Genomic DNA, 26,778 nt, shown 5'->3' with positions numbered 1-26,778 from the left:
CATACTCTAAAACAAAAATAAAAGCAATGGGACCTGGCATGGTTAGCCTAATGACTGAAGTCCTTGCCTTACTCGTGCTGGAATACCATATGGGCACCTATTCATATCCCAGCAACCCCGCTTCCCCTCCAAATCCCTACCTGTGGTTTGGAAAAGCAACAAAAGATGGTCCAAAGCCTTGGGCCCCTGCACCCATGTGGGAGACCTGGAAGAGGCTCTGGGCTCCTGGCTTCAGATTGGCTCAGCTCTGACCGTTGCGGCCAATTGGGGAGTGAATCGTTGGAGAGAAGACCTTACTCTCTGCATCTCCTCCTATCTGTATGTCTAATTTTTCAATAAAAATAAAAAATCTCTAAAAATAAATAAATACATAAAAGCAATTTAACTAAGGATGTCTGAAAGTAATTTGGCCATGGAACCTTCGAACTACCTAGCCCTTACTAACATCATATTACTGTTATTAATATTATTGTTTAAATATGAAAAACATACAGCTATGGTCAGAATTTTGTCCTGGCAGGACAGACTAGAGTATGAACTACAGTATTTATATTGTAAGCATCATAAACCTAAATTGGATGAACTTACAAAAAAAAAAGAAAAGAAATTTCATGGACCTGCTTGTGACAAAGTGGGTTAGATCACTGCCTATTACACTAGTATCACTTATCAGACTGCCAGTTCAAGTCTCAGCTTCTCTGCTTCTGACTCATCTCCCTGGTAATGTCTCTGAGCAAGCAGCAGAAGATAGCCCAAGCACTTTGGGTGCACTCTTGTGGCAAACCTGGAACTTCTGGATTCTGGCTTCCGCCTAGCCTTGAATTCAAGGTCTCTCACTCCTTTTATGTATCACTCCATCTTTCAAATAAATAAAAGAGTCTTGTTAAAATGAACTTCACACTAAAAGAGCAATACATAAGATCAATGAATCAAATGCTGATCTTTTTGAAAAATAAAAAAAATAGATTCCTCACTACCCCAACTAATCAGAAAAAAGGGGGGATACAAATCAATAGGATCAGAGATGAAAAAGGAAATATAACAACAGATACTTCAGACATACAGAGAATTATTAGGAACTATTACAAGCAACTATATGCCAACACATCAGAAGACCTTGGAGAAACAGACAGAATAGAGTGTATCAAAACTGAATCATGAAACAATTATTCATCTAAAAGGCCTATAACAAGGACTGAGACTAAATCAGTATTTAAAATCCCTCACAACCAAGAAAAAAGTCCTGTACCAGATAGCTTCACTGCTGCTTTCTACCAAAATTTTCAAGAAGAACTTACAAGAATATCCCACAAGCTATTCCAAAACACAGAATGGAAGGCAATCCTTCCAAACTCTTTCTGTGAAGACAATATCACCTTAATACCAAAGCCAGATAGAAACACAACAGAAAAAGAGAACTATAGACTGACATGCCTGATGAACACAGATGCAAAGATCCTCAACAAAATACTAGCCAACAGAATCTAACAGTACATCACCCAGACCAGGTGGGATTCATGCCTTGCATGCTGGGAAGTTTAACAATCGCAAATCAATAAATGTGATTCTCCAGATCAACAAAATGAAAAATAAAAACCATATGTTCATCTCAGCAAATGCAGAGAAGGCATTTGATAAAATCTAAAGCTACTTCATGCTAAAAACCTTGAACAAGATAGGAATAAAAGGAATATTCTATAACACAGTCAAAGCAACACACAAAAACCCAATGCCAGCATCATACTAAATGAGGAAAGACTGGAAACTTTTCCACTAAGAACTGGAACCAGACAAAGATACCACTTTCACCACTGCTATTCAATATTGTATTGGATGTCCTTGATAGAATTAAAGACAAATTAAAATAAAGAAATTGAAACTGGAACAGAGGAATTAAAATTTTCCATGTTTGCAAATGGAATGATTGTCTCCACAGACAAACAAAAAAATTCAATCAAGAGATTACTGGAACTCATAAGAGATTTTGGTAGGGAAGCAGGATATAAAATTAATGTACATAAATCAATGGCACTAGAATACTCAAACAAATGGGTGAGAAAGAAAACTAAGTACAGGACCCTTTAAAATAGCAGAGAGGAACCTCAAGTACCTTGGAATTGACCAAAGATCTGGAAGACTTCTATGATGAAAATTACAAAACATTAAAAAAGAAATAGAATAAAACATTAAAAGAGGGAGAAACTTATGTTCCTGGATCAACAGGATCAACATCATCAAAATGTCCACATTATCAAAGGAAAACACAGATTGAATGTGATCCCAAACAATATCCCAACGACATTCTTCTCAGAAATAGTAAAAAGCACACAGAAGTTCATGTGGAAACACAAGAGACCACAAGTAGTCAAGGTATCCTGAAGAATAAAAATCAAGCTGGAGGAATCACAAATCCAGACCTCAAGACGTTATTATAGAGCAATGGTCATCAAATCAGTGTGGTACTGGTGCAGAAACAGAAGATCAATGGAACAGAATACAACCGTCAGAACAGAGCTCATAGATGTACAGCCAACTAATTTTTGATGAGAGAACTGAAAATAATCCAGGGAAAAAGCCTGGTCTCTTCAATAAATGTTGCTGAGACGATTGGAAAGCAGTCTGTAGAGAAGAATTAAAATCCCCACCTGTCACCTTACACAAAAATCAGTTCTAAATCAATCAAGGACTTTAATATGCACCGAGAAACCATCAAACTACTAGAGGAAAACATATAAATCACTATTCAAGATATAGGAGTGGTGAAAAGCCTCCTGGAAATGTCACCAAAAGTTCAGGTAGTCAAAGCCAAAATAAACAATGAAACATCAACTTAAAAACCTTCTTACAGCAGAGGAAACCATCAACAAAATAAAGAAGTAACCAATGAAATGGGAGAAAATCATTGCAAACTACACAACCAATAGGGGACTAATATACAAGATTTACACAGAGCTTCAGAAACTCAGTGGAAGCAAAACAAACCTGTGAAGAAATGGGTGCAGGTAATAAACAGACATTTTTCCAAAGAACAAACCAGCACCCATAAGATATCTCAGCACATGCAGGCAAGGACTTTAGCCACTTGGCTACTATGTGAAGCCCTTTATTTTCATTTCTTAAAAAACAGATTTGGGCACTAACATCCTCACCTTGAATGCACTGGGGTCCCATATGTTTTTATTAGAAAGTCAGATATACAGAGAGGAAGATCTTCCATCTGATGATTTACTTCCCAAGCTGCCACAATGGCTGGAGGTGAGCCGATCTAAAGCCAGTAGCCTGGAACCTCTTCCATGTCTACACACAGATGCAGAGGCCCAATGCCTTGGACTATCCTCCACTGCTTTCCCAGGCCATAAGCAGGGAGCTGGATCGGAAGCAGAGCTGCCAGGATTATAATCAGCACACATATGGGACCTTGGCGCATTCAAAGTGAGGACTTCAGCTGCTACACTACTGCACTGCACCCAGGTTTTTTATTTTCTCTTTCATTTCTTCAACAATACACGGATCAGTCAGTAGCATGTTACTTAACTTCATGTTATACAAATTTCCTATTTTTCTTCCTATTGCTGATTTTATTCTATGGCTTTCAATCAAAGAGATATATAGTAACTGTGTAATAGAAACTATCATATCCAAATGTAAATATATCCTGATAATATGATGCTGAACTCTGACATTGTCCATACGTACCACGTCATGATTCGCTTAAATAGCAGAATGATGGACTTATGACTGCCTAGGATTGCTTGTGAAGGACTGTATTACTATAGCAAAATGGGAGGAATTGGGGGTTGGGAGGAGTGGATTTGGTGATGGGAAACTAGAAAGTACAGAGCCTATGGTACTATATCATTTAAAAAAAAAGAAAGGAGTGAAACTACTTTCAATAGGCTAGCTTGTTTGCTTCATGCAGCACAGGCTTCCTACATTATAAGTTGGGCATCAGACCATAGTGCACCCCGCCCCCCCAACTATAGGAAAATTACCCCATGCTCTCCAGTTCACTGAAGACCCAATCACTCTCATACAAACACACAGGCCTAAAAGCAAAGCTCTACTCAGGGATCTTTCTAACAAGATCCTCCTACATAGTCATTATATATAAAAAAGGATATATTTAATAAAACAGCTGTGTGCCCAGTTTTTGTAAGTTTCCTTTGTTAAATATTTGTGGTTTGGTCTGGGAATTGACTCCTGTATGAGCCATAAATGGCAATATATTTTCCCCCGCTGAGCAGCATAAAGTACTATACACCCCAGAATGGAAAGCGAATTTCTATCAGATGATTTTGAGTTTCTGAAGCTAACCAAAACAACTGGGTGAGAATAAGGACTCTGAGGTTTGGAAACTACATGCTCTGAAGATTCAAGCAATAATCCAACAAAATATGAGCTATTTCTGTAAATACGATCTCATTACATTCAAAGAGTGGTAAGATCTAGACTAACTCAGTTTATCTATATGTAACAACAAATTCTTGATTACCCCAACAGTCAAGAACAAAAATTATCCAAAGTTTTCTCATGGGCATCTTGAAATAGATTGTTTTGATAATATATTGATTTCTTTTGTTACTATCCCTAATATTAAAATTAACTTGAATATCTAAAGTGCAGAATATGGCTCAGATTTAAAACTCAAACTAGTTAACACATTTTGAATAAGCATCAGCCTGGGTTCAAGTCCTGGGTCCTCTTCTGTTTCAGCTTTCAGTTTCTGTAGACCCTGGGAGGAACCAAGTTACTCCTCAAGTATTTGACTACCCACATGAAAGACCAGGATGCAGTTCCAGGCTCCCAGACTGTATCTGGCTGAGCCCCAGCTATTGTAAGCATTTTAGCGAATGAACCAGCCAATGAGAATGTTCTGTGTCTATGTTTCAAATAAATAAGTAAATGCTTTTTACAGAAATTATCAAATTTTGGCATAAACATCAGAAGGATTCATTCAATATCACACTCTGAAGGAGAGGGGAAAATTAAGAAGGAAAGGAAACATTTCCTCTGTTCAAATAAACAATAACATATCCACCAGTTGAATTCATCAGTCTTAGATGTAAGCTTCTAAGATACATATAAAAAAATAATTTAGTGAAGTTAAATATGTGACACTCCCAACCCCAGCCACCACATTGCCTTCTTCATCCCATTGTGTGCAGAGCTCTCTAGCAATGCTGAGCATTTCCAAATAAATAAACACAAAAGACTATGTTTTCAAAAATAACTTCCTAAATTGAAGCCACAAAACATATGCACACTGAATGTGAGTACATGCCCACACAAGCTGGGCTTGTAAAGACTGCAGCAAAAGAATGAAAAACAGAAGGAGAAATCTGAGAGTGGCACGTTCAAACAGACTGAAAGAGTAGACTACAAAATAGACATACTACATCCTCATCTGTCCCAGGCAAAAAAGAACCACACAGCAAAGCAGTACAGCTGCCATTCATGGTTCCTCTACACCAAGAGAACATAAGACAACTACCGAGAGCTAAATAGTCTTTATCGACAGGCCAGACATGAAAGGAAAGGTGAAAAGTGCTTTCCTCTGACCAAAATAATTCATATCTTTATAGTTAAATATTCTAGTGTTAATATTTTATGCATACTAATACCATAAATGAGAAAGTGCCCAAGGAAGCTAAACTGTAGTTATGTTAACTTTTTATATTTTTAAAGGGTATAATTGCTTCTCATATTTATTGTTAATAGAAGTAAAACCCAACTGGACTGGAAAAAGGGCATAATATGAGAAAAAAACACAGAATACAATATGATCATATTGCTGTTTTAATCCAGAAACCGCTTACACTAATTATAAATGAGATTGTGCAGTTTATGACTGTTAATTAAAAGTATTTTGTTCAATTTCAGTATTTCAGAGGCTCTTCATTCTTACAATGAAAACAATGCTCCAAAAATTCTCTCAATAAGCATTTCTGATACCACTGTTCTCAGTTACAAAGCCATTTTGGTGAATTATGTGCAAAACCCTCAAATTAGTTATCTCTTTTTCTTGATTATTTAAATAAACATACAATCAATATTGCTAATGATTCTGAACAAACTAATTCAGCCTCAAGAAGCCAACACATGCATGAGAAACAAAAAAATGTAGTAAGAAGGAAACATTGTTTTAAACTTCTCATACTCATATGTCAACCTGCTTTCATAGGCACAAGTTTGTACATAAGTCATGGAGCACGGAAGAAAATTATTAAAACTTCAATATTCACAGCATGGACCACAAGATTAAATCTGTCATCTGTGATGACTCGCACTTGATAAGTGGCAGAGTTTGAGCTAGAGTAGCAGAGACCCTATATTCCTTTCAGTACACTACAGTGAATTTCCCATCACCCAAAGGTCTCGACAAAAGGTCACCATTATACATGCAGTTCATTATTAAATTCACGTGCTTCTGAGATGTACACCCAGAATTCCAACTATGGTCCCTCTGAAATTTTAATGACTTTCTGTCCTTTCTTTCTCATGTCTAAACTATATCTCTTAACCTTTCCTGTCAACCCTTTCTGCTGGAATGTACTTAAGTCATTAAGTAGTCTGAGTGAATAGCAATAAGCGTAAAATTAAAATAACCATCATTAAACTTTAGCTAGCAAAAAAAAAAAAAACCACACCAAAAAAAAAAAAGACACAGGGAAGACAACACAATGCACATAGCATGAGTAGAACAGAATACTAACTCCACCATTCTGGAAAACAGTTTCTAACACCATGCCTGTGTGTCTGGAGTACAGCATATGCAAATGATATTTTTGCTTTGTAAAGACATAAATACTACTTTCAGTATAACATATGCCATCTCTCTAATAAACCAATGGTTAAATTCACAGCCATATTATCCCCTTATTTTTTCAGTTTTTAGAATTTTACTTTCTAAGTCCCCATTGAAATAGCATTCTTTTCAATTGCAAAAAGTTTTTTTTTTTATCAGTTTGAAAGGCAGAGTTACAAAGAGAGAAAGGGTTTTTGCATTTGCTGGTTCACTCAACTTATGACTGCTACAGCTATGGTAGGTCAAGACGAAACCAGGAGGCAAGAACTCCACCTGGGACCCCCCATGTGGTAGGCAGGAACCCAAAACTTGGCTCATCTTCTACTGATTTCCCAGGATATTAACAGGAAACTGGGTCTGAAGTAGAGAAACCAAGAATTAAATCTGCAATGCATTATGAAGTACAAGTGTTGCAGGCAGTGAACTAACCCCTTGCACTGCAACCCTGGCCGCAGAAATGCAAACCTTTTATGTACCTAACAGGACAGCAAAAATGTGCCATTTCCCATATTAAAAATGGGTGTTTAACTTTAATTTTTAAAAAAGCTTTACTATTATTTGTTATATATATGTATATGCACATATACATATATACATATGTATATTTGAAAGGCACAGTCATACAGACAGCTGACAGAAAGGGTTTTCCATGCATTGGTTCACTTGCCTCTGGACCAGGCTGAAGCCAAGAGCCCAGAGCTACAGCTGGGTCTCCCACTTGGATGGCAGTGTTCAAAGTACTTGGGCCTTCTGTTGCTTCTCAAGGAACACTAGCAGGGATTTGGATCAGATATACAGCAGCTGGAATTTGAACCAGTGCATTAGTCATTATCACAGGTGGCAGCCTGATGTGCTACACCACAAGGTCAGCCCATTGATATTTTATGTTGATAAGCTGTAAGACTTACTGTGAAGAATTAATGAGGGTCCATCATGGGGGCCTAGTTGCTAAGTCTTCGCCCTTAAGCCTGCCAGGATCCCATATGGGCGCTGGCTCTAATCCCGGCTGCTGCACTTCCCATCCAGCTCCCTGCTTGTGGTCAGGGGAAAGCAGTCGAGGACGGCCCAAAGCCTTGGGCCCCTGCACCCACGTGAGAGACCTGGAGGAAATTCCTGGCTACTGGCTTTGGATCAGTACAGCACCAGCTGTTGCAGTCACTTGGGGAGTGAATCGTCAAAACCGATGGCGGATCTTCCTCTCTGTCTCTCCTCTTTGTATATCCGACTTTTCAATAAAAATAATTTAAAAAAAAAAGAGTTAATGAAACAGAGGAATTTTCCAGTTACAAAACTGCCTCAGAGTTTACTGGTTGTTGCTTAGTTCATGAATTTGCAGAGCACTCCAAAGAAAATACTCCCTCTAGTAATGCTTGGAGTAAATTGGTGATTTGGATGTTTTGAGCAATTAAGACACTAGGGAATTACAGGCCTCTGCCAGATACAGCCTCTGTAAATACAAAGTTGAACCATATGTGGTGTTTGTTTTTTAATCACATAAATTTGCTGGAGGGAAGCCAAGAAAGAAGATCTATTGTCATACTGAATTCTACACTAATTACAAACAGCTAAAACTGTACTACATAATATAATGTAAGCAACAATAAAAAAATAAATAAATAAAAAAAAAAAAAAAAAAAAAAGAACCTGTTTCTAGACAACGATATGGATCAAGAAACAATTCCGCATCAACTCAAACAAGACAGGTTGAAACAATGCTGTCCACTGTCTTTAAGGGTAAGGTCTCATGATGATCTGCATCAAAACAAACCAAACTAAAGGAAGCAAATTATGCTCTAAGTCTAAAAGGAGTATGCTGTTTTCTTGGCTCATCAAAAAGATTGTAGAGTGAAGTTACCACCTGGCCTTCTGGAGACTCTAATTTGCTACAGCAACATTTACTGGGAAGAAAAAAACAGTTTGGAGGCAGCATAGTACAAGGAGAAAATTAACCAGCCTAAACATCAGGGTAGAAAGGCCAAATCATGAGTATCACTCCATCAGCTATGTGTCTGTCACCTGTTTGTATACCAGCCTCTGTGATCATGTGAGAGTGCCAACAAACGCTAATTCCAAAGACTTATTTGAGGCTTATTTTTGGCTAAGCAAGGACATTTGTAGTTTTTGTCCATTGTTGTTACCTTAATTTGTAGGCTGTTACACACGGATGAGTGTGTTCATTCATTCTTGGAGGGAGACTTCTGTTACCGCTAAATTATCTAAAGATTTCCCATTCTTTGGTCATAAGCTGTGCGTGTGTGTGTGCACGCGCGCACGTCTGTGTGTCAGAGAATTGCAAAACTTTCTAAGCTGTTGGCAAAAAAAAGGGGCAATAATCAAGCTATGTGGATTATAGAATGAGACCACACAGCCCACACTGGCACAGTGCAAGGCATTCTATAATGACAGAAGATGATTCTCTCAGAGCATCTGGAAGTCTTTCATGTGAAATCACTGTAGATTACAGTGTAGAAAGAATTCAATCATCCCTGCTATGACCGAAGAAATTGAAGGATCAAGAGTCTTCAGAACAAAATTTGTAAGATCTAATTTACTAATGTTTTCTACAGGAGAAAAAAAGTGATTGAATTGTAGGAAATCACACTGAAATAAATAGTAATTTGTTTTCTTAAGCTGTTATGAAAATAAACCAAAATGATGCATACAACAACCTTTAAAATCTATCAAAGATTCAACAAGACCTCATTTGAGCATTGATGATTCTTAAAAATAGTTTCAACTGTTGAGAAATCATTCTCAGAAACTAGGAGTTTCTAATTATGTAGTCTAACATTTACAAATGAATTCAGATTGACTTTCCATGTTGAAATTTTTAATTCTGTTTCAGAAGCCAATTACCGAAAAAGTTGTCATTTACACATGTAGAAAAATGTCCAGCTTCAATTCAAAGAATAGCAAATGCCACGTATTGCTTGCCTAATCATACTTAAGACCTGTGGAAGGATTTCCTGGTATGTAAATGGTGAAAGAAGATTAAATGATGATTATTATATTCATATATTTACCTGTATTTCAAGGAATGTTGTGGGATATTCAACATCAGTACTCTATCTAGATGAAAGAAATCAGGAGACAAACTACAATTCCTGCTCTGGAAATGATTTAAACCTAGAATCATTAAGTATAAGCCCATCATGTACCCTGAAGAAATGTGGTTTTGATTAAATTAAAGTAAGAGCGAATACACAAGCACATTCCTCAATATGTTTCAGTTGTCATAATAAAATATAGCTTAAAATTGCATTGCAAGAAAAAGAAATGTAAATATATAGGAAGAGAATATTAAGCTGAAAAATTAGGTACTGAAAAGAACAAAGTTGAGCCTAATGAGGCCAAATAAAGGGAGGGAAGATGTCTGCCATTTTTGACTTCTGTTTTCTCTGTTATTTTATTCTAGTTTATCTCTCTTTTTTTTTTTTTTTTTTTGGCAGGGTGCAGGGAAGCAGAGGGAAGGAAAAGGGGAAGGTAGCTCAGCCAGGCACACAAGCACTATCTCACAGCCACATGGCAGCCCAACTGAAAGAACAATGGGATGATTCTTTTCTCATTTTGAATAGGCTGCCAAAACCAGGCTCCTCCAAGCTAACATCACTGCAAATTTGATGATCTGGAAACTCAACTGACTTCCTTGTAAAGATAGGAGAGGGCAATAGAGCCTATACCTCTAGAGACAATTCTTCCTTCTGGCCAGTTTCTTCAAAAAGGCCAGCCTCTATGGCAAATGAATAAGCTCCTTGCCCATCTCAGGTCTTTGGCTTATATCATTCCTCTGACCTAAGAGAGTGCAGAATCTACTGGATCTTTTTCAAACCAAATCCCATCTAGTCCTTTTCAAACACAAAGTCTGGTTACTCCAGTTCACTTTCATCTCTCACTGCCACTTACCTTCAGACCAACCATCAGCTATCTCATGTTTGTTTCAAGAAGTCAGTTTATTTTTTTAAATGCTTTAAGTATAAAGTGGGCTTTTGCTACCCAGTGAGATCATAGGCCTTACTCAAAGACTATGTCAGTCATTCGGAACATTCTCATATTTACTGCTAACAAGAATTATGGCAGAACTATTTGGTTGTGATGTTACCAACATTTTCAAATACAAATATGACAAACTGCAAACAATTAAAACCCAAAAGAAGGAAGGAATGCCAAGGATAGAAAAGCAAAAGTGTGCTACTCAATTTTAATGAATATTTTTAAAGCAAGATTTCTGAACATTGGCATAAATACACATTGTTGGCATTAGAAAAAATTATGCCAATCAGTATTCCAGTCTTCATTCTCATGATTTATCTTCATATACATAATTGAAAAGCTTCCTAGTATTTTAGATTTCACTTTACAATCAGTGATGCTCTTATGTGGCAGACACTGTTCCAAGAGCTTTACAAATTCATTCACATAAGCTCATTCACGGTCCCTATGCTACTACCTATATCAAAGAGAAATTGAGTCACAGAAATATCTTAATGTGTCAAAAGTCATACTGCTAATAAAAGATTCAGAATTCACTGATTTCATATTCACTGCTCCTACTCCCTATACTGCTGCCTTTTCTAACAATATCCCACACTAAACTCAACATTCTCCCCACTCTTCTCCATTCAAGATGCCCCGCACATGTACTAACATCCTCATTCATTTATTAACCTGCAAATCACACCCACCTATTCCAACTCCCCTGCCCTTTACACCCTTACAACAAGTTGAAACCCCTGTCCATTTTACTTCCACAATACCATAAGCTCTGCTGCTTGTTCAACTAAGTGCAAGCTATTTAGCAGGACATACAAGTTTTCCATTTCTCACTCAATTCCCATACATAAACAATTTCCCCCTATTAAAACCACCATATTTTCATGCCTCCCTAGTTTTGTTTCTCCTTTCCTTTCAGAAGGCCATTTGCACCACCTGTGTATAGTCTAGCCAAAATTCCATACAACAGGCAAGAATCAACTGTCTCAGATATCCCTACACAGGCAACAGCTTCCAACAACCCAAAAAGTCACCCCATCTGGAGTGGGATAAAGGATATCAGTCTACCTTATATGGACTATGATTTATACAAGTGCATGTAAGTTTGTCCTTTCAGTACATTCTCTGACACTCATTCAAAGAACAGCTAACTCAAATGAATAGCTCTTTATCATCATATTTAATTTGACACTCCCTTCCTTCCTCTCCCTGTAACAATGTGGTTGGTATATATCATTTGACCTGATGCAAATGGTATCTCCTCCACAGAACCTTTTAGAATTCCTTAAGTTACATGTAATTCCTGCCTCCTCTGAATTTACACAACACTTTGCCTTCTTCATAATGAACATTCAATAACACCTCAAGAGTGAATATCTGATGTACTCATTTCCCATCAAATCTATTATACCACAAAGGTTCTTGAACAATGATAATGTGTAAATTATGATATTTGGAAATACAATTTATACCCTTTGGCCCTGGCAAAAAAAAAGCAAAATTTAAGAGGAAGAGGGGACCAGATAGAAGTATCCTTAAGGGATACATCAGCAAATGTTCCTACCTCCTGTGGTCTCTTCATCCTAGATGCTTTTTTAAAAATACTATTGAAGCTAATATGAATAGTTTGTAATATATTAATATTTATTTCATGAAAGCATAAAATGGGAAAAATGAAATTCATGGAACTTCCAAACAGGAATTTTGCTGTTCATGCACACAGATGGTTAACATAGCGGTTTGAGTCTAGGAAATATCAGAACCCTATGATGAAGGACATGTGACATGACTCTGATTCTTAGTCGATGGACATAACAGCATTCCTCTGTGAGATTCAGACCTGTTGTTTGGGATGTCAGAATTGTCAGTTCTGCTATGTATAAACATTTGCAATAGGTAAGCCTTAACTTTTTCACATATAAAATTGAGATAACAGAATTAATATAAATGGTAGCTCAAAAACTAAGAAGGTATGCATTTAACATGCCTTTCACATATCTGGTACACAGAAAGGATTTAAATGATATTTCTTATTCTATAAATGCATAACAACTACGTTATTTGCAGCTGGTGCTGCAGGGCAGCAGGTTAAATTAACATTTGTGATATTGGCATCCATTTCAGAGCACCACTGGAAGTCCCTATTGCTCTCTCTAGGAGTCAGCTTCCTACTAAGCATTTGGGAAGGCAATAAGGGATGGCTTAGGCCTCTGGTATGTGTGTGGGAGGCCTGGATGAAGTCCCTGGTTCACAGCTTTGACCTGGCCCACTCCTGGTTGTTGTGGCCACTTGGGGATAGAACCACCATAGGGACTACCTCTCTATGTTTCACTTTCTCTCTCAAATAAAATACACCCTCTGTTTCCAGACAAAGATGGACTTACAGTGAAACTGTTTATATTATATTTTGACAATAGGATTCTGGACTCTCTGCCATTGTCCATGCTCGCAATGATGAACATATGACTGAGTATGAAGAGCTATGTGTTAGTGATGATACGGAGGAACTGGGGGGAGGGGAGGGAATTGGGGAGGGAATAAGGGAATATTGAACTGTATCATAAAATGATTGCAATAATAATAAAAAATGTGAAAAAAATTAAAAAAAACTATGTTACATGACTTAAATAAACTTACAACTGAGTTACAGAACATCATATATGCATAAATATTTCCTCTGATGTCAATTCAGCAACCACATCCTAACATCCAATTTATTAAACATAAAGGGATAATATTAGACACAAAAGAGATTAAAGACAGGAAGTTGTCTCTTTTAGAACTTCATTCTAAACTTCATTTAGAACCAGTAAGCAACACAATTAACTGTCAGTCTAAATGTTACAAGTTAGCTATTAGATACACCATTAGATACACTAGATGTAGCTTCCCAGAAAATACCCAATCTCAAATGAAGATGTTTGGCAAACTGGATAATTATATTTTTGGCTTTCTGAACTGGAAAACGGGAAGTGGCAGTGGTCTACCAGCAGTATTTAGTAGGCAGAGGACCGGTGCCACTCAACAATATATCCCTATGCAAGAGAAATCATCCTGCTCAAGTCAACAGGGTCAGTAGAGAATGCTGGCTCTCTTGAACAGCAATTAGACTCTGCTCAGGAACATCAGGCTCCATATCTACACCCACTGCCTGATTCACCTCTGATGAGATAGGCTTCCTGAGGCGTTAGCAGCCTGGACATTTGCCAGTCCTGTCCAATGGTTGTTTCTCTTATAGACTGTCTTCATTTTGTTCCAGGCATACCTTTCCACTTGTCATCACATGCCCAATCAGGCCATGATGAGATCCTGTGAGGCTGCCTGGACTCCCAGCTGTACCAACCCCCACCACACGCTTTGCAATCCCCATGCAAGCTCCAGTTACAACAACAAGGCTTTCTGTGGAATATCAAACTCTTCACATTTTTAATAGCTTGCTTCTCTTAAGCTGTCAGCAAACCTTTGCCTGAAAGGAATAAAAGGCAAAGGAAATTACTATTAGCAAACTGTTGCCAATTAAAACAATGAAGCTTCAAATGATCGAATTATTCAATGTCTAAACATACTTCAAACTTTTTTTCAGAGATTGTCATTCTTGATCATTTAACATCTAAAGCTCACAGTAAAGAGCATTTTTCTAATGTTTTGACAATATCTGCCCTAACACAAAACCTGTTCTTATATAATCAGTTTCCTGCTGTTTTATAGCACTGTTAATCCCACAAATTCATGGTTATAAAACATACATCAGCAATCACTCCAACAATTTTCAAAAGTGAAATTAATTTCTATGCTGCCATGTGTATTAGGATGGCTAATATCAAAATGTCATAGAACAAGTAAAGATGAGCAGAAATTGGAACACTTGTCTTCTGCTGGTGGGTTATTAAATGGTACAGTTGTCATAGAAACAATTATGGTGGCCTCTCCTAAAGTTAAAAATGGAATTATATATGGCAATACCATTTGGGGGTACATATCAACAGGAACTGAAATCAACATTTAAAAAATTTTTATTATTTGTATTGTTATTATTTTCCATGATAGTTTTTGTAGATACAGAATTTATACTTAAATATCACCTAATTATTCTGACTCCACTACTGGCTATCCTTCATTAAAACACATCTGCACCCACTCTACCATCTTCTTGTCTTTATTGTACGTTTTACAGCATATATACTTGATAATGCATTTTGATTTTGTTATTTGTTAGGTCTCTGCCTATGAGAAACTCCCAGAATAATATTATCCCAGAGAAAAAAATATTAACCAATATTTTATGAGTAAATGATTAACATATTCCCAACTATTTCAGTGTAGAAAATTCTATGAGTTTTATGTTATAAATAAAATGTAAAAGCTATGCATGCTGGATTATAATCTGATTTGTTATGGTTTTGTGAGTTTTATACTTGACAGCTATTATATTTAACATAAGAAACTCAGGAAATATCATGTAAGTTCCCTAAATTCAGAGAACAACTTGGAATTAGTCATTCACAACATCCAGTAGGGTACACAGGCACACGAGACAACAAAAATTAAAGATATTTAAAGTAGAAGTAACACACACACACACACACACACACACACACACACACACACACACAATGTGCATCACAAATTCAAGAATTTCCTATATATAGTCCAGTATTTTGTATTTTTGGTCATATTGATGTCCTATATTTTTCCTTATAAATTAAATCACTTACTAGGTTTCCTACAAAGTGATAATGGCCATTAAATTCAGAGTTTTTCTTAATCCAATGAAATAAATATGAAAATACTAAAACTTAAAATGTTCACTCATGCAATATTTAACACATTACCAATGGCTTCATTTTACACTTGAAAAATACTGACCACTCCTCATTTAAAAATAAACATAAAAAATAAAGAAACAAAGTCTCAAGCAGCTTAATGTCCTATGGGATGTCAATAATTAATTGGAATCTAGATTTTCCCAATTTTGCGTTCTGGTATCACACTGACTTTGGAAAGTACATTTTATTTTATTTGCACCACTTACATCATTCTGTGTTTTATGTGGTTAATAGAAATAACACTCTGGGTGAAATACAAAGAGAATAGAAATAAAGTCTCACAGTAGTAGGGACATTTTAATTTGCCATAAAAACATTCTACAGAACTAAAATAAATATTATGAAAACCACGTTTCTGACACAAATGTGGTTAGATGTGGTTGTGCAAGTGAAGAGGTTATCAGCATTTTTCCCCAGTCACGATCCAAAGGTTTGGTAAAAGTGAAGAATATCATAAAGGCAAGGTTTTCATGGGGTAACCAACCACATAATATTCTAGATTGAACAAGGAAACACATGATTGCCAACATTAGTCTGAGATTTACCACTACATAACAGAAGTTAATCAGATTTCTATTAGTTCATTAAATAATATCATCCATGATAGTTTAGAGAAAAAAGAAATCCTGACTAAAATAATTTGTGTTAACTGTTTTACTGTATTGGTTCTCTATTTATTTGCTTCTTTATCATCTTCAAATTTTTTTTAATTATACACATTAGTATGGGACCAATACGCATAACTGTGATAAATGTTTAAAAGCACGAACACCAGGACTGGTGCTGTGAGTTAAGGTTCTGTCTGTAATGGCAGCATTTCATAAGGGAGGAGTCTGAGTCCTGCCTGACCCACTTCTCATATAGCTCCCTTCTCTTCTATCTGAAAAAAAGGCAGAAGATGGCCCACGTGCTTGGGCCTCTGCACTTACTCATCTAAGAGACCAGGATGGAGTTTCTGGTCTCAACCCAACCCTGGTTGTGGCAGTCATTGGGGCAGTGAATCAGCTGGTAAGATTCTTTCTTCTTTTGCTCTCTAGTTTTTTCAAATTTAGTAAATCTCTTTTAAAAAATGCACACTTACTTGTTTTTCTGTGTAAATAATACTATCTTATACAATGTTCACTAATAGCACATGGATTTAAAACCTCAAGAAGTGCATCCCTGAAGTACTGACTTCAATATCTGTAATTCACTAAAAGACAGATCCAAGTCCTATGATTGTAGATTTATCATCAGTCTCGGTTCTGCTACAAATGTAACTCAATTAATAAAAGTAATTCACATAAAATAGATACGTATAAACACAAGTATCTATGTCCCTGTATAATTAAAAAGCTTTGTTCTGATAGGCAAAAAAAAATGCACATTAAAATTCAATAGACACTTTTTCTTGAGTTATTCTTGGATATTTTACTTCTTGGTTACAACTTTATAAGTAGTGTATAAAATATAATTTATAGTTCATATATACCAAATTGGATAACCTCTTATTTCTAATAATTTGTGTGCTATTGAATTATCTAAATGAAAAAAAAAACAACATAAAAATGAGTCTCAAGAAGGTCCTATGATTGAAAGGGTTAAGCTGCCTTTTGGAATGTGGGCATGGTAAATCCAGAGTGCTTGGGTTTAATTCCTGCCTGCACTTCCAATACAGTTTCCTGCTAATGTGCACCCTGGATTGCAGCCAGTGGCCACTCAAGTGCATAAGCCTCTATCTTCAACACGGGAGATCTGGATGAAGTTCCTGTGTCCTGGCGTGAGACTGGCCCAGCCCCTAGAGTTGAATGATCTGGGGAAACGAACCAACAGGTGAACGATATGCTTCTTTTTCTTTCTACCCCTCACACTTTCATTCTGTTTTTCAGCTAAACTTAAAGAAAATTAACAGTGACTTCATTTTATCTGAAGACTTAGCTCATTTACATATTTGGTTTTGTTTTACTGCAAACACTAGAAACTCTCCAAAACAGTACCAAATTTAAGCAGATTGGGAACATCCTTCTGTGACTTCGAATTGTTAAAGTTTCAAAAATCAGTAAAGAATATGTATTCTAATTTCTATAAAACTTCAGACAGCCCTCTCCCATAAACTTCTGTTCAAATTGCAATGTGAACTGGAACTTTCTTAAAGACCATTATCAGGTAATTTTTAAGTTTCATTGGGAGTCCATCTTTGGTTTGGAAGCAGAGATGCACACCGTCTTGTATCATCGCATCTGGATATAATAGTCCCAATTACACAGAGAATATACATCCCAGGGAATTGGTGGGGCTTGGGGGGGGGGGGTCCTGGGAAGGGGATAAAGGAAATCCCAGAGCCTATGGAACTGTGTCATAAAACAATAACTATTAAAAAGGGGAAAAAACTACAGTTAATTTTTAACTTACATGGGTAAATGATGAATATGAAATACACTGGGCAGTGGAGTTTAAAAAAGTTTCTGCTATTAATCTACATTGCTAAACACACGTATATGCATTCATGGGCACACACACGTGTCAATATAAGGACAAAGATGACTATCAAGAAATTAAAGAGCCTGGGATTTTGGCGGTGGGCAGCAATCAGAAGAACAGCATAAGGTAACTCAGGTTAGGTAATTTGGAAACTCCATTATGAAGAGCTCTGCAGACAATGGCATGATATTCAATGAGTTTCTAACCAACACGGCACTCAATCTCAAAAGCATGGGAGTGAATACATGGGGCCTTGAGTATCTACCCAAACAGTTTTCTCCTGGTTCTCCTGTTGATCTCATCTCTTTGTTGATCCCAAACATCTGACCAAACTCTGGCATGCTATACCCTCAGGGCTTTCTCCTCACACTTCTCTGTAGACTTCACTGTCAGAGACTGAGTGATCTCATCCAATCATAAGCCTTAAAGGCTCCCCACATGCTGACAACTTCTGAATTTACATTTCCATCCCCAGCTGTTTCTTTAACTCTAAGCTCATACATCCAGCTGCTCCCTCCATTAGGTTACTTAAATATCCAAGAGGCAACCGAATAAATCCAAAATTTAACTGCTTCACTATTTCCAATCCATTTCAACAAATGGCATACACCAGCTGCATTATTTTTATTTGTAGCAATCATCACCAGCAGATATGATTGATTTACTGTTCATTTCTGACCAGCACAATGAATATAAGTTACACATAGGCAAGTATTTCTGTCACAATATGTAAGAACCAAAGGTTATTTTGTTTAAGTTAGTATTTACACTAAAGGGAAGGTGTAGATGTCCAGGAAAGATACACAGAATGAAGTCAGACAGAAAACACGCAACCAAACATGACAGGACACGGATCAAGAAGTTAGAGGTAGAGGCAACAACCCAAGCAAAAGTAGCAAGTCTGCAACAAACCGTGGTGATACATTTGGAGGACAACAAAGAAAACACCAAGAGCCAGAAGACAGGGATAGAAGCAGCACAGCACTTAAGCAGAAGGAGGGGGTCTGAGTAAGAGGGAATGTCATTTCCAAAGAGTCACACAGTAAAGCAGCTGGTACCAGGACGTCCCAGAGACCACACCTGAGCACTGCATGCAACTCCAGGGAGCTTGCCTGCTGTGTTACCATTAGTTTGAATGAACTCTGAAGAACCTGAAATAGAAGGGTAACTTGTGCATAGCTCTCTATTCTGACCAGAAGGGAAAAAGAATCATTTCTTCACCAGCATAGACACTGAGAAACACTACTATAGCTCATACAGTTCATAAGCTCTCCTGTGATGGAAGTCCTGAGCTGGCCCACAAGGACACCCAATCTATGACACCATCTAATCAAACTTATCCACACATGATGGCACGTTTATATCTACATTTTGGAAGACGCTGTTATCATGGAAAATGCTGCCACTTCCACCCAGAGGCTAGTGCTGTGGTACAGTGAAGTAACTTGTTGTCTGCAACACTGATATCCCATATGGATATGAGGAGATGTTTAGGCTGCTCCAATTCTGATCCAGCCCTGTTTCAAACAACCTGGAAAAGAAGTAGGCAAGAGGGCCTGGCAGCAAGGCCTAGCGGCAAAAGTCCTCGCCTTGAACACGCTGGGATCCCATATGGGCACTAGTTCTGGTCCTGGAGGCTCCGCTTTCCATCCAGCTCCCCGCTTGTGGCCTGGGAAAGCAGAGAGGAATGGTCCAAAGATTTGGGACCCTGTACTCCCGTGGGAGACCTGGAGGAGGTTCCTGGTTCCGGGTTCCCGGCTTCGGATCGGCGCATCACCGACCGTTGTGGTCACTTGGGGAGTGAACCATTGGATGGACGATCTTCCTCTCTGTCTCTCCTCCTCTCTGTATATCTGACTTTATAGTAAAAATACATAAATCTTTAAAAAAAAAAAAAAGAAGTAGGAGAGAGCCCAAGTCCTTGGGCCCCTGCCACTCATGTCAGAAACCCAGATAAAGTTGTGGGTTCCTGGCTTGGCCTGGTCCAGCCCTTGACATTGCAGCCATTTGCAGACTGAACCAGTAGATAGGAGTAACCTCTTGATCCTCTTCTCCTTCAATCTCTAACTATGCCTTTCAAATAAACAATATTTTTTAAATATAAATTTTTGGTAACGAGAACTATGCAACAGAATATATAGCATCCCCCAAAGTGTCTGGAATGCATTTTCCATTAGTTTGAGTCACTACACTGCTGTTGTTTTTTTAAAGCACTTCTGGTTTACTGTGTAGTGGGTAAAGCTGCTGTCTGCAATAGTGACATTCCACAGGGACACCGGTTTGAGTCCCACTGCTCTACTTCTGACCCAGCTTCCCCAGCTGGGAAGGCAGCAAGAGATGGCCCAGGTCCTTGCGCCCCTGGAACCAGGTACAACAGCCAAGAGAGCCAAGTACAGCTGATAGCTTCTATCTTTGGTTTGGCCAAGCCCTTGCTCTTATGTCCATTTGGGAAGTGAACAAGCAAATGAAGACTCTGTAACTCTGCCTTTCATATTAATTTAAACAATCTTTAAAAATCCTGTATTTACACAAGGGCAGAGTGGCAAAACCAGCTAAGTCGCTGCCTGCAACACAGGTATTACATATCAGAATACCAGTTTGAATCATAGCTGTTCCTCTTCTAGTACAACACACTGCTAATGTGTCTGAAATGGCAGCCAATGATGGTCCAGTTATTTGGACCACTGTGACTCATGTGGAAGGTCCAGATGGAATTCCTGGCTCCTGCCTTGTACCCTGCCCAGCCCTGGCAGTTTTCGCTATTTGGGGATTGTCACAATGGCGCTCTCCCTCTTTTTCGCTCGCTCTCTCTCTTTCTTCCTATGTTTCTCTCTAGCTCTGCTTTTCAAATAAAATAAATAAATCTTGAAGTTAAAAAAAAACTACATTTGCAACCGGCTTTAGAACAATTTAAAAATCTTAATACTGAATAAAGTTAGAAGAAGATAAGGAAGCTTCATGTCTAAGCCAGTTTAAGTTTGGGCTCCTTTTCGGTAAATAATCACTAAATCACAAAGTTGACATATTTATCTTACTAAAAATGGTAAATCAGTGCTAATAAGAGAATTTAAGCTGTTAAATATTAAGTGCCCTCTTCTATCTTTATGAAAATTTAATGTTTGCTTACTGTTTTGAGGTACTCAAAACTTGGATTAAACCACTTAATACAATGTTCATGATTTATCAAAAATAATGGAGTGGCTTTTTAATTAACTATTTCAATGTTTCCTGGTACACAAAATTTTCTATTTTCTATTTTTAAAATATAAATTCAGCAACTCTTTATGAAAATCTGTTATCAAAATGCTGGGGTGGGAGTTCAGCCTCTGCTGCATTTCCAGCTTTCTGCTAAAGTATGTACGGGGAGGCAGTAAGTGATGGTGCATAAAGCTGGATTGCTATGAATCATGTGGCAAAACCAGAATGAATTCGCAGTTCATGGTCTTAACTGGTCCAGGCCCAGCCCCTGGAGAGATAGCCAGCAAAGGGAAGACATCGAAAGTCGTCTCAATCCCTACCTCTCTCTCAAACAAATAAATAAATTTAACAATTTATTAACATGAGTAGAAGTATTCATTCACCACTCTAATGGTTAGGTTTGCATATTAAATGATTGAATCTGTCTATAACTGTTTCGGAAATTCAGTTCCTTAGGCAGCACAACAGGGATCATCAATTCACACCCAGGGCTTGAACATTCTTTATTTCTGCCTTTCTCTTAAAAAAAAAAAAAAAAAAAAAACTAAAGTAATAAAAACCATAATACAATTTTGCTCGCTCATGAAGCACATCATCAAAATATCACGAGAGGCAGATACAAAGATGTATGGATCAGTAAACACTGGTGGTCCAATCTTCATCTCCAATCTTTATCTCAATCGTTTTCTCTCCTTGGTCTCTGTCCTTTAATCTGCCATCACACTGGATGCGCTTGAGGTCTTACCCATCAACCATCCCAGTATCTGTGCTTCAACCCCCAAGATCTGTTAGCCAGTACACCAACATGTTAAACTCAGTACTAGTAGGACAAGGTCCAACAGTAAGCTTAGCACAGTTCAACTCCTTCTAAAAATACTACTACGAGACTTCTGCCTTGCTCCCCTTCGTTCCCAGTGAATCCTCAATGTAATGACATGGTTATATCACCCTGTCTGCTTTCCAGGGTTATCAGATTATCACTATAAATACCCTAGCTCCACTTTCTAAGTATATAAATCCATGCCCCTTTAATTTAGCATTCTCTCTTCCATGTCAACCACAAATTTGAATCTGAATGTCTGATTTGTACTTATTTCTCTCAGTAAAGTACTAGATATTACAAGGGGAATCCATTAAAGCATGTTTATTAGTTTTTGGGAAATATACATAATGTATACAACCTCAACAGCCCACCAGTACTGAGTAGTAGTGCTTTCATACTTCTCCAAAATAACCAGTTCCTGATCATTTTAAAGCACTATGAACTTCACTCTACAGCAGACAGCACCTCTTTCTAGTGCTATTCTCTATTTACTTACTCAATTTGCTGTTACAAATTTGTATTGTCATTACTAGCATTCTCTTCCTTTGCTCCCACATAAAAGCCAAGTTTTTCCCTCTGGTACTTGAGAAATTTCTTTAATAACTCGCAATAAGACAGATCGTTTTACCAAGTCTCAACAAACTCAAAATAAGATACTATAACATGTATCCTTTCTGACCACAATGAAAAGAAGCTGGAAATTAACAATCTAAGAAAAACTAGAAAACTGGCAGACAAATGGAGATGGGACAATATGCTTCTGAATGAAAGTGAATCACAGAAGCAATCAAAAAGGAAATTCAAAAAATACCTGGAAATGAGTGAAAATAACAATACAACATATCAAAACATTTGTGATACAGCAAAAGCAGAGTTAAGTGGAAACCTTATAGCAATTAGTGCCCATATGAATAAATCAGAAAGGCATAACTTCATAGACCACGTGAGAATTATACCTGGTATGCAGAGATGGCTTAAGAAATGTGAATGAATAAATATGATACATCACATCAACAAACTGAATAAAAACCACATGACCATTTCAACAGAAGCAAAGCATTTGTTAAAGCACAACATCTTCATGTAAATTATATAGACAAGGAACATTAAGAAAGGCAATAAAGGGAAACACATAGCCAGTATCATATTGAATGAGGAAAACTAGGGAGCATTTCAATTAGGACCCTGAATCAGATAAGGATGTTCACTTTCACCAATGCTGTTCAATACAATTCTGGAAAATCAGCCAGGATCATTTGGCAAGACAAAGAAATCAATGGAATACAAATTAGAAATGGAGAGTTCATCTGTTTATAGATGACATAATTGTATATACAGGGAGACCAAAACACTCCACTAAGAGACCAACTGGAACTCATAAAAGTGTTTCTTAAAGTTATAGGGCTTTATAGGCCTCTAAAAACAAAGGGCTTTGTATCCACAGAAAATGTCATGATCGAGAAAGGACATGTATTATCAGTCCCATTCACAATATTTATACGAAATACCCAATAGATTGAACTAAGGAAGTGAAATTCTTACAAATAAAAATAGAACGCATTAAAGAAATAGGAGATGACATGCAAAAAAAAACCTATAGAATCTTCCTTGCTTTTACAGTAGAAGAATTAATATCAACAAAATGTCCATACTACCAAAAGCAATTTACAGACCCAATGCGATTCTAATCAAAATATCAACAACATTCTTCTCATATCCAGGGAAAGATAATTCTAAAATTTACATGCAAACACAGATAGCTAAAGCAACCTTAAACAGCAAAAGCAAAGCCAGAGCCATCACAATCCTAGGCTTCAGGACATATTTCAGGACAGTTATAATCAAATCAACATGGTACAAAACTAGACATGTAGAACATTGTGACAGAATAGAAACCACAGAAATTAATCTTGACAAAAGGCCTGAGGTCGATCCCTCAAGAAAGGATGGTTTCTTCAACAAATTATGATGGCAGCATTGAGTCCACATGTACAGATGTGCGAACAGGACCCTTACCTTACACCTTATACAAGTGTCAGCTTGAAATGGATCAAGTATCTATTGACCTGATGCAAACAAATTACTAGAAGAGCACATCAGGGAAATTTTAATAGAAACAGACTTAGGCAAAGCCATCCTGGAAAAAAAAAAAACTCTGAAGAACAAGTAATTAAGGCAAAAACAAATAATTGTTACATCAAACTAAGAAATTTTGCACTGTAAAGAAAACTGTCAACAAAATGAAGAGGCAAACAACAGAATGAGAGAAAACATTTGTAAGTTACATAATTGACAAAGTACTATTATCCGGAATATATTCAAGAAATTCAACAACAACAAAACAAATGACTCTGTTCACAAACAGGCACGGGGCATGAATAGCAAATTTTCAGAGAATGAATTACAAATGGGCAACTGACACATGAAAACATTCTCAGGTTAATTAACACTCAGCGAAATGCAAATATAAACCACAGTGAGATTCCACCACATCCCAGAATGGGGCTATCATGCCAAAATCCTAATAGATGGTTTTCATCCCAAAACCCAAACAATAAATTCTGACAAGGATATTGGGGAAAAGATATCCTAATCCATTGTTGGTAATAAGGTGAAGAAAAAATATTGTGGAACAAACTATGCAGAAGTTGCATGCTTACAGCAACTCAATTCACAATCACTAAGATATATATAATCAACCCTTACCTCCATCAACTGATGACAAGAAAATGTGATATACATGCAATATGGATACTACTCAGCCATTAAAAGGAAGTATAATCCCATCTTTTGCAACAAATAGACACAACAGGAAGCCATTATGCTTAATGAATTAAGCCAAGCCCCAAAATACAAATATTATGCTTTTTCTGATAGAGCAGCTGATACATAAAATACAACATGATATGTAAAAAAAAAGTATAGGAATGAAATGGTCACTTTGGGATATGACTGTCATTTATACTTCAGTGGAACTGTAATTCTCCCATCTTTACTTGTTCTATAAAATAATACTGGAGGCAAATTAAACCTTGGAATATAGAGTGGATTAAAATCACAACTTATGAAGTAATGAAGAGAGGGGATTTAGGGAGGAACACTTATGGAAGCAAAAGAGTGAGGGAACTGTGGTCATCTTCTGAAATTGTATTTATAGAATACACAAAACATGTTCTCTTTATATTAATAATTTTTTTAAAAAATAAGAAGATATCATGATGAGCAGATATAAACTGAGCTCTGTATGAGGATACCAGGAATCTGTCATACAGATCACGCCATGATCCACAGATCAACTCACAGATCAACCCACAGCAGCACCCAATTTCCACCCTACTTGTATATTCAAGTACAGCACTACCATCTACCCAGAAAAGGAAGCAGATGAACAGGAATGCAAACAATCTCACAGGAGCCGTTTTTCCCACTAGCTACCAAAACTTTTGTCTTGACTATGCACACTCTCTTTAAATAAATCCTGCTTTCATGCTTACAAAACAAAAGCAAACTTTCCTTTGTACCATGGGAAAACTTTGTTGACTATTTTTCTTCCCACAGTCTACACATACTTTCGCATATTCTTTACATTAACACATCTTCAAAACTTGTAACAGATGCTGGTTGGTTCAATATGCTCCCGAACTATCAGAATAAGATCTAAGACACAGCCTCACCAATCCAGGAGTGCTTATTCTCCTGCTTTCCATGATACTGTGAACTCCTAATTTTCATGTCTACTTAACAATTCTTATTTTCAATATTAGCTCCTCTTCTAGTCCCTTAGTACATATCCTGGTTAAAGTCACTGTGGAAGTGGAAGTGACGCTGTGAGCTCACAGAACTAATTTATAAAGCACTAAATGATCTAGTAGCATAAAATTTAGGTGTCACAATTCAGATCAAAGCAAATGCGATGGGAAGAATATGCTGCTATTTCTGCTACATTACAGATAGGAACACAAGTCATAAACAGATACCGTGAAAAAAATTAATAGAATGGATAGAACACTCTTTTATTAATAAATGTATTAATAGTAAAAATGCTCTGATTATTTTGCCTTAATTAACCTACAAATATAAAATGCTTTCCGTATTTTCCCCAGCCTAGCACTATCTTCCTGGCCTTAAAATTCTAACCCCAGGGCAACCAGCATAAGGTAGTTTCTTGCAAATATGAAGGCAGGTTAGTCACTCCTTCCAAAAAATGCCTTTTCTATTTGAAATGTCTTTATGAGAACACAAAGGTTATCACGATACAATTTCTTTTACCCAAAATAGAACTGCTAAATGTTTCCTGGGTTACAATGAGTTCTTAATAGTAACTTTTGAATATTTTTAATTAATAAAAGATAATTTGCATCTGTTAGACAATGACACAAACTATGCAGCTTATTAGCAATATATGATAACCATAATCACATATCTTTTCACAAACAAATATAATATGTAGGACATATGGCAAATCTGACTAGTACAGGCAATCTATTTTTTGTTTAAGTGTGTCCTAACAAGTCAACATTTCTAAGTAGGAAACAGACTTACCAATCTTCGCCTTTCTTCTTCTACTGCAATTAGTAGCCTTGCAAATTCCTTTAGTGACTGAGCTGATTTTATTTAAAAAAAAAAAAGAAAGAAAGAAACAGCATTAATCCTTTTTCATTGATAATATTTGATGG

At 37.0% G+C, this 26,778-nt stretch overlaps 1 protein-coding gene across 3 annotated transcripts in view; it reads right to left on the bottom strand.

The window, feature by feature from the left end:
* Nucleotides 1–26,778, bottom strand: part of ARHGAP42 (Rho GTPase activating protein 42) — a 258,025-nt gene that overhangs the window by 139,835 nt on the left and 91,412 nt on the right. For all 3 annotated transcript variants that reach the window (XM_040976847.1, XM_040976849.1, XM_040976848.1), the window contains exon 3: nt 26,645–26,706. In XM_040976847.1, the coding sequence (XP_040832781.1) occupies nt 26,645–26,706 (62 nt within the window). The remainder of the gene's footprint in view (nt 1–26,644; nt 26,707–26,778) is intronic.

Source organism: Ochotona curzoniae, unplaced genomic scaffold, assembly GCF_017591425.1.
Source record: "Ochotona curzoniae isolate NIBS_2020 unplaced genomic scaffold, NIBS_Ocur_1.0 contig_2723, whole genome shotgun sequence".
Lineage (NCBI taxonomy): Eukaryota > Metazoa > Chordata > Mammalia > Lagomorpha > Ochotonidae > Ochotona > Ochotona curzoniae.
This window is presented reverse-complemented; position numbering and strand designations above follow the sequence as displayed.